Genomic DNA, 8,344 nt, shown 5'->3' with positions numbered 1-8,344 from the left:
CTGAATGTGCTGCTGAAAATGGAATTCATTATAAGAACATGTGAAGTTCACTAATTTGTTTTTTGCCTCTGGAGATGAATCTGAACTAGCTCTTAAAATATGTTTTATGCGATAGTCTCAAAGAGCCATGCTCCATCTCTGTAATTATCCACAGCCATAGAAAACTCATTGCATTCAGATACGACAATGGCAATAACCTATCTATGCTAACAACATTTGATGGATGTAAGATTGGGTCGTAACATGTATTTTTATACACATGGTTTCCTGGACTGTATAGACTCTTGTTCACGATATTCATGAGATGTTAAAGAATTGATTTGATTAATGCAGCCTCATTGCCTTGTATCCTAAAGCCAAAGTTGTCCAAAGCAATTCAATCTGGTAATGTATTTTTTCTTCTCATTAGCCTACATCTGCTCTATGTTAGAAGACGAGGCTGGGATTTTCAAAGGGTGTTCCTCATAAAATTCATCAAACATTGGGCCAGGGTGCACCTTCTTCCCTCCTTCAGCCATCAAACTAGGCTTGTATTCTAATTTCATCTTTGAGACTCCCTCTATGGCTAATGGAAAGAGATAGGCATCTCCAGACGGTGATTCATTGCATCCTAAAATAGGCAGCTAAGACAGGTGGGAGGAATCCACCTCTGGAGGTACTTACCTCTATTCTTATTGACTACCAGAGGCAGTCTAGACAACCAGACAACTAGACCAGGCGCCCCATTTCTGGATGGTTAAAGTTAGGTGAAATTAGTCCCACCCTTTGGGCGCCAAATTTCTTTAGCACCTTTGAAGTCTTAATGAGTGTACACAACATCACACGCTCTCTAGATTTGCTCAGTTCCTGATGTATGCATATATCATATCTCTGTGCAGTGATTAGCACCTGTAAAGCTGAGGCTTGCAACAAAGCAAAGGATTGTTTTGATCTTTTTCATGTTGATGTCTTCCTCCCACAGAACTGCACAGTGGAAATGAATGTGGGATGTATGGGAATCCAGGCCCCTGAATGGGATGGCATCACACTGCCTGTTAAAGTAAAAAGATTAGAAAAGGAAAAAAAAATATTGCAGCTGTTATTAGGTTACAGCAACTTCCCTATAAATCTACAGGAGCTCTTATCCCTTCCAGCTGAAGCTGTTTTCTTGGGTGGCGGATGTTCTCTGAGCCATACAGAAGTAAGGAATTGCCCATGGAAGGTGGGTCAGGTCCTCCTGGGAAGCATATTCAGCCAGCAGAAGATAAGCTCTTCCTTTTGTTACGCTAAAGCCTTAGTGCCCAAGCCCATGTTTTATTTGATTTGTGCAGCTTTGTGATGTACTGCTGAATTTCTGATTAAATGCCTGGCTGATTCATGAAGCAGTGATGTTCAGAGAGGCTGGTCACAGGTTTAAAGTAAAGTACTTGCTAAATTAACTTATCAGATCTTGAAATGGGGGGGAGGGGGATTTTGGGAGCGAGAAAGCAACCCTAATTCTACATCATTTCCCTGACTTATTCTTCTGTTGCGTAAAAAGTGACAGGATCATCTATTTTCAATGGGAACACCATAACCTTTATGAGATACTTAAACCCCTTTTGATGAATATTTATGGCTGCTCGATTGTTCTTTTCTTCTCAAATCTTTCTTGTGGTTTTCTTCATTGAGGATTGTGCCTGTTTTCTTTTTTGCTCCTCTCATTTGATTGGGAAATATCTTCCTATCACATGAGAATTATGGGGGGAGAGAAAAGGTCTTCCAATTCTGAATCACGATTATTTCATCAGATAGGAAAGACCTTCCCTCTGGATTGTCCCTTTTGTAAAACATGTATCTGTCCAACTTGCCTCTATATGTTTCATTTCTTTGTTCTGCTCATTGGCTTTCATCAGTTTAATCGCAAAACACTTTAGTCCTTGGTGGCTGATTTATGTTACTAATTTGTTGGCTTCTTTTTTTAATCTGCTTGAATGTACAATAAAATATCTCCCTTTGATCTGTTTTGAAATGCTAAACTGGTTGTTGTAGGATTTCTAAAATGATGTTGAAAAAAAGCAACCAAGCACATTCCTGAGTTTTTTCCCTATAATGACCCTATTGCAGCAGATTTTGAAGAGGTATAAAATGTGTTTTGTCGTCACACCTCTGTGGTAGACAAGCTATAAAAATGCAAAGAGACTGAGATGACTTCTCTATGAATCTTAGAACAGCCATTGAATAGCATTGGGTAGGAGCCCAATTTGGTGCAAATCAGCATAAATAAGCTGATTTTAAAAGGCTTCCATAATTTACACCAACCAAAGACTGGATCTACATGACAATCTCTGGGCAGCCCTGCCACTTCTGCTTAATTGTTAAGGCTTCTAATGAGCAGATACGTCTTGACCAATTTAGGAATGGGGCATTTCTGTATTCTTGCAAACACTAAAACCCAAGTGGCAACACGTTTGTTCTCCATGAGATTTATTGGAAAAAGAGAAAAAGTTTAAAGCTCTTGAGTCATCAAGATAGAAGTGAGGGTGCAGTAATTTATGCAAACATCAGGACACTAAGCAAGGAAGCTAATAGGAGCACAAGTGATGTAATTACTCTTTGCTGACTACAGAAGGTGAAATGTGTTTTTTTAATTGAGATTTCCTTTATGACTTGCCTGCCTGCATATGGATGACCAAACTGCTCCAAGTCAGCGAACAAAGAACATCACTGGAGTCGTGGCCCTCCTCTCCATGACCCTGTGTGTCTCAGCACTACAACTCCACTGACTTGCCTAAAATTACGTCAGACAGACTTTGATGAAATGGTGAGTCCTAGAGAGCTCATTTCCAGAAACACTTCCCAGAGCACTCTAGGGAAAGGATTCTAAATTAAATGTCACAACTTGTTTCATACATAGCAAAGGCTTAATCAGGAAAAAAAAGAAGGCTGGTAGGAAGCAGAAACTGAGTGATAATAAGATAAGTGCCCCAACACAACCCCCAGACCTTTAAAGAAACAGCAGAAATCAAAAGGAAGATGCTTTAAGTGTCCCTTTTTTAATGTGATCCCAGTGGAGTTTCTCTGATGTGGTTTCATGAGGCTACAATGTTCTTGTAGCCAGGATGCCTCTTCCTTGTGCGTAAGGTGGAGTTGAGGACATTTTAACCACTGAAAGTAGAGCAAGGCTTTCATTTTTCTACTTTAGGTCTTACGTCCTGGTTGTCCTGACTCTCACAGCTGAACTTTAGATCCGGGTGGCCCTGGGGCATGGAGGTCCAGCTGAAATCCTCACCCCTGGCCAACACATCCCTTGTGGGTGAGCTGAGTTTCCCATGCTCTTTGCAGCTCTGCAGCTCTCTCCACAGCTCCCTGCAGTCCTACTGCACAGTCCACCAGTGCCCAGAGGGGCTGAGCTCTGGCACGAATGGCCCCCACCTCTGGCCCTAAATTCTTCACTCCTAGGGATGCAGCTGGGACCACCAGAGATATACTGCTTGCCTACAGAGCTGGCAACGCTTCTGGAAGTGAATCCTCTGTGGCAGGCACTAGCATCTTTGGGTAGGGATGCTCTACCAGCACTACAGGAGGACTTGCATCTTCTGGCCTGTCTACCAGATCCACATCCCAGGTTGGCTTCGCAGCCAGAGATGTTGTTGCAAGGGGTGGTGATCACTGTCATGGGAAAACACAGGTGGAATCACTCATGGGCAGGATTCAGCCTTCCTCCTCCCCCTGCAAACCAGAACTAGACTGTTTAATGTTGTAAGGAAAACAGAAAACCTGGAGCTTACTTACACACTTTCACAGGGCTCCCAAGGCGTATCCTGAAGGAGAAGAAGGTCACAAGGTTATCCTTCACATACCTAGCATTTCTAGCATTTTCCAGCCTCCTTGTCTCTGCCAAAGAGTCCCAAGGACTGAACGCTGCCCATACATGGTTGTAGTGGTACCCACCTGCTCTCTTCAGCCTCCAGTAGGGTCTTATATGTTGCTATCTTGATATCCAGGGCCAGCTTGACATTCAGCAGCTCCTGGTAATCCCGCAGCATGAAATCCAACTCATCCTTGGCCTTCTGGAGGGCATCCTGCAGCTCAACGTGCTTCTCCTGGATGTGTTTGAGGGCACAGTCCCTGCGCTGCTCAGTCTCACAAACTGATGTTTGCAGAGAGGACACCTGTCAGGGGAGACACAAGAAGTCGTTACTTTCCCTGCCCTCTTTCTTGCCATCCTTATCCTTGAAAGAGAAATTCTCACTTTTTTTTGAGAGTCTAAAATTGGGAAGTATTGGGGTTCTTTTTAGGAAAGCCAAATGTTTCCAAAATCAAATATCAATTCTGAAGTACTACAGAAAGGCTGGACATGTCCCTGTACTGCCAGACTATGTTTAAGTCTTGTTTCAAGGATACCAATACCTTGTTCTAATTGGAACTAATAATTAAGGTTTTCCATTACTTCCCGTTATAAACTATATAATGAATTAGATGGTCTGAAAATTATACCAGTTTCTATGGGTGCTGAATTACTGGTGAGTCATAATTCTACCCTACTTATTGGATGCTTTGAACCTGTGTCAGAAGCATTGCCTCCTGCCAGAATTCTTGCTGGAGCAATTTTAGCAATTTTCCGAGTGGCTGTAGCTAATCCAATGATCTAATTTCCTGCAATTAGTTCTTTGCAATAATCAAAATGATCCAACAGTAAATAGGCCAGCAGATAATCCTTATTCCCCACTCAGCGCTGGTAGGATCTTCTCTAGACCAATGGAAGCAGTGTGAGGCAATGCTTCTTATAAAGATGAAAGAAATGCCACAGAGATGTAGAAAACGTGACTTGGAATCTTACACCTAGGATCCAGTGAGTAAATATGATCCATCATACCTGCTTCTTCACATTTTCAAGGTCACACTGCCTTCTCTGGATCACAAAACTCAGCTCTTCAATCTCTTGCTGGTGGGACTTCAGTTCATTGCAATCTCTCCCCTTTGCCTCCTCCAGCTCTTGGAACTGATAGTAAGAAAAGAGAGACCTGGCAATTAATGCTGGTAGTGTACCTAGTATAGAAGCCTTGCTTCTCTTTCCAGAGTGAATTAAACTAGGTTTAGAAAAGTCTCATGACTTTGCAGCTCCTGAGACTTTGAGCAGCAAATGGAGCTTTCCTCCTGTAGTTTTCACTGCTCAACTCACCTACAACCTCCCACCTACAGCCTTCCCAGCATGACTGAGTCTTGTCCCATTGCATTGTATCTGGTCTGGGGATGTTCTCCTGACTTTGAGACTTACAGATTTTAGCAGAATGGACAATTAGGTCCAGAAGTTATACAGTGAAGACAGAAAGAAAAAATCACCACCTTTGCACTACTACTTTTGACAGTGAGAGAATTAAGGATATGTCACTGGATGCTACAACTTACCCTAGTTCTGTACAGCACATCCAACACTGCTTTGCTTTTCTGAGCTATGTCCTCATAACAACACTCAGCACTCCTGAGGATGCCCTGCATGTCCAGGCCTCGGCTGTTGTCCATTTTCACAATGGCAGAGGTGTCACAGGGACTTCTCTCCAGCTCAGCGATTTCCTAGAAGCCATGTGTTAGTGGCAGTAAGGTGTCAGTATGTCTCTGTCCCTGGATTTCTTATCTCACACTCCAGTGGAAGTAACACCACCACTAAGAGTCTGACCTGAGCCACAGCCCAGGATTGGAGACTAGATTTGGTCACACATGCAGCTTGAGGGTTTGGGGTTTTCGAGATCACAAAATCTTCCTTATCTGGGATTCTTATTGCCTCCCAAAGAGAGCCAGATGGATTGGCTTAATCAGGCCTAAGTCAAGAAGCAGCTGGTAGGAATAGCTGCCATCAAGCAAGGTTGGGACAGGAGCATCCATACCTGAGCAGAAACACATTTCAGGAACTCTATCTCCTGCTTTAGGGTTTCCACCTTTGCTTCCAGCTCTGCCTTGGCCAGATAGACACAGTCCACATCCTAAAAGAGTTTCCAGACAGTTAGAAGTCAAAATGGTACCTACACAGAGACCTAAGGCAATGTAATTATATTTTTAGGGTAGGAAATTTTGTTTAGGAAAAGTCATTGGGAAGCTCAGATTTCCCCTGAACAGCAACAGCTGAGAGGTCCCAAAAGCATATACAATATTGCTGAGTTCTTGCTTGAAAGACATCATGACTTGGGCATTAGGACTAGAAAGCTGTCAGTTTAGAATGAAATGTCCTTTCTGTGCTAAAGGGCAGAGGTGTAATGCTCTCTGGCAATACTCTGTGACATGTTTTTCTGTATCCATACTTGTCCAATGACTTTTAACATTCTCAAGACCTGACCCTTGCTTTGCAAGGAGCAGATCAGAGGAAAGTCCTTGGATCTCTGCATCCAACCCTTCCATTCATACTAATTCCTTACCTTCTTCAATAACACAAACTCGTTCTCAGCAGCCGTGTGTCTGCTCACTTCCTGCTTGTATCTGTTGCAGAAGAGAAAAGACTGGTTACTGGGTCATTCTGAGACCAGAGACCTTGTTTGTCTGAGTGTTTAGGGGTCAGGGTGCTTTTGGATCTCAGCTTTCTGGACCTCAGAGAGAAGTCTATCAATACAGACAAAAATTCAAGTCCCATTAGACAAGCTGTTTGAGCTCACTGCCCTGTGGATGGTTTCTGCTCACTCACTTGCACCTGAACTCTTCAACGAGCTTCTCTGTGTCATTCAGCTCAGGTTCCATCTGCCCCTGCTCGCGCAGCAGTGAGTCCAGCCACCTCTGCAGGCTGCAAATGAAGTTGTCGAAGACATGCTTGGTGTTCTTCTGGGATGGCAGAACCTGCTTTTGCAGTAGGTCCCATTTGGTGGCCAGCACCCTGTTCTGTTGCTCCAGATGCTGTACCTGCATTCAGAAAGCAAAGCCACCTTCTTCAGGCACATGCTTAGCTGTATTGTATGGGGACCAAAGGAATGGGGGGGGGGGCCAAGGCATCTTCTGAGTCAATGCTTCAGGGGTTCATTGTGGTTTGAAGGGGATGAGAGGACAAAAGGGGGGCATTGCAGTCTTCCTAATCCTATAATCCTAGAGCAAACTAGGCATGCTGCTCTCCCATTCTCCAAGTAAGCCCTAGACAGTACAGCCTTTGTGGCAGCTACAGAAACCATGGAATATTCAAATAAATCTGCATATCAAATGGCTGATAGTGGAAACCACGTTTACCGATAGGAGACAATGCAACTTTACAAAGTCTAGCTGCACAGAGAGAAGTCAACAGTGCAGAAGCTCAGTAAGATACCTTGGAGGAACAGCTCCCTTTCACTATGAATAATAAAAACAGATGCAGCTTATCAAAGCACATAAGCACATAAACCAGATTAAAATAACATTATCAGCTAGATCTGCATTTGCAGCTCATAGTACTGGAGTCACACATGCTAAAACCAGCATACAGCTCATGTAATAGGATGAGAGGAGAGGAATCGAAGACCTGAGCACAAAAAGGTTTCCTTCACACTTAAACCTCATCATTCCTTTAAGTCTTGTCTCAACTCTCACCTTGTCAATCAAAGAGGCAAACTGGTTATTGAGGATCTTCATCTGCTCTCTGTCCTGCTTTTGGATGTGCTGGATTTCAGGGTCGATCTTCACATCAAGAGGCTGCAGCAGGCTTTCACTGACGTGCACTTCACAAATACCTTCACTTTTGCAGCTCCTGCTGTGGAAGCCTAACCTGTGACTCCCACCTTCACTGTTGGCATGGATGCCCCTGCACCTCCAGCCTCCACAGACCCTCTGTGCGAGGCTTCGGTCAGAAGAAATCCATTTGCACCTATCTGTGTTTTGGAGGCTTTGGATGCTGTGTCTCCAGGCTTCATAAGTTCTTCCAAATAGCACAGCAGAGGGGAAAACACTGCTTCGGCACTGGCTCATGCCACTCGCAGCAGAAGATGATGAGAAGAACTTTCTTCCATGAAAAGACCTTCCAGCTGACAGCTGCTGGCTCATGCTGGCAGACGTGATGGAGGAGAGGATGCTGGAGGACAGCAGAGCATGCAAGTCAAAAACGGGCCCCTCTCCTCCAACAGCCCTGGGTGCCTCCTTTATACACATCTCAGAAGTGGGGCTTGGTTGATGCAGATGAATAATTTGGGGTTTTCTTGGGGTTTGCCTTAGCTGGCAAGGTTTAAATAGGTAGGTTTAAATATGCAAAACAATGCATAACACGGAACATTTGTGAAATCCTATGGAATTTTACTGTTTTTAAATTGCTTTGTTTGCATATAGAGCTTGGAGGATCCCTTGGGCTGGGTTTTGTAAGGATTCTTCTTTTGTTTTAGTTTGTCCTCCTTCCTTACATGAATTACAGTTTAGCAAATGGCCTTAAGAGTATCTCCCTCTG

General features: G+C 43.7%; 1 protein-coding gene across 1 annotated transcript; it reads right to left on the bottom strand.

The window, feature by feature from the left end:
- Positions 1 to 3,005: 3,005 nt before the first annotated feature.
- On the bottom strand, positions 3,006 to 8,055 carry LOC115350947 (keratin, type II cytoskeletal-like). Its single transcript, XM_030037106.1, has 9 exons — positions 7,501 to 8,055; positions 6,635 to 6,846; positions 6,372 to 6,432; positions 5,847 to 5,942; positions 5,371 to 5,535; positions 4,838 to 4,963; positions 3,913 to 4,133; positions 3,754 to 3,782; positions 3,006 to 3,630 (listed from the first exon to the last, which is right to left on the bottom strand). Exons 1-9 carry the CDS (start codon positions 8,053 to 8,055, stop codon positions 3,203 to 3,205), a joined length of 1,893 nt encoding a protein of 630 aa, XP_029892966.1. The 3' UTR covers positions 3,006 to 3,202.
- Positions 8,056 to 8,344: the final 289 nt, after the last annotated feature.

Source organism: Aquila chrysaetos, chromosome 15, assembly GCF_900496995.4.
Source record: "Aquila chrysaetos chrysaetos chromosome 15, bAquChr1.4, whole genome shotgun sequence".
NCBI classification, from domain to species: Eukaryota; Metazoa; Chordata; class Aves; order Accipitriformes; family Accipitridae; genus Aquila; species Aquila chrysaetos.
The sequence above is the reverse complement of the archived record's forward strand: the minus strand, read 5'-3'. Positions and strand labels throughout refer to the sequence as shown.

Coding starts and splice junctions, on each gene's coding strand:
- LOC115350947 (XM_030037106.1), bottom strand. CDS start 8,055: ATGTGTATAAAGGAGGCACCCAGGGCTGTTGGAGGAGAGGGGCCCGTT. Junction 5,536..5,846: donor TGAAATGTGTTTCTGCTCAG/GTATGGATGCTC, acceptor CATGGCTTCTAG/GAAATCGCTGAGCTGGAGAG. Junction 4,964..5,370: donor ATGTGCTGTACAGAACTAGG/GTAAGTTGTAGC, acceptor TCTTACTATCAG/TTCCAAGAGCTGGAGGAGGC.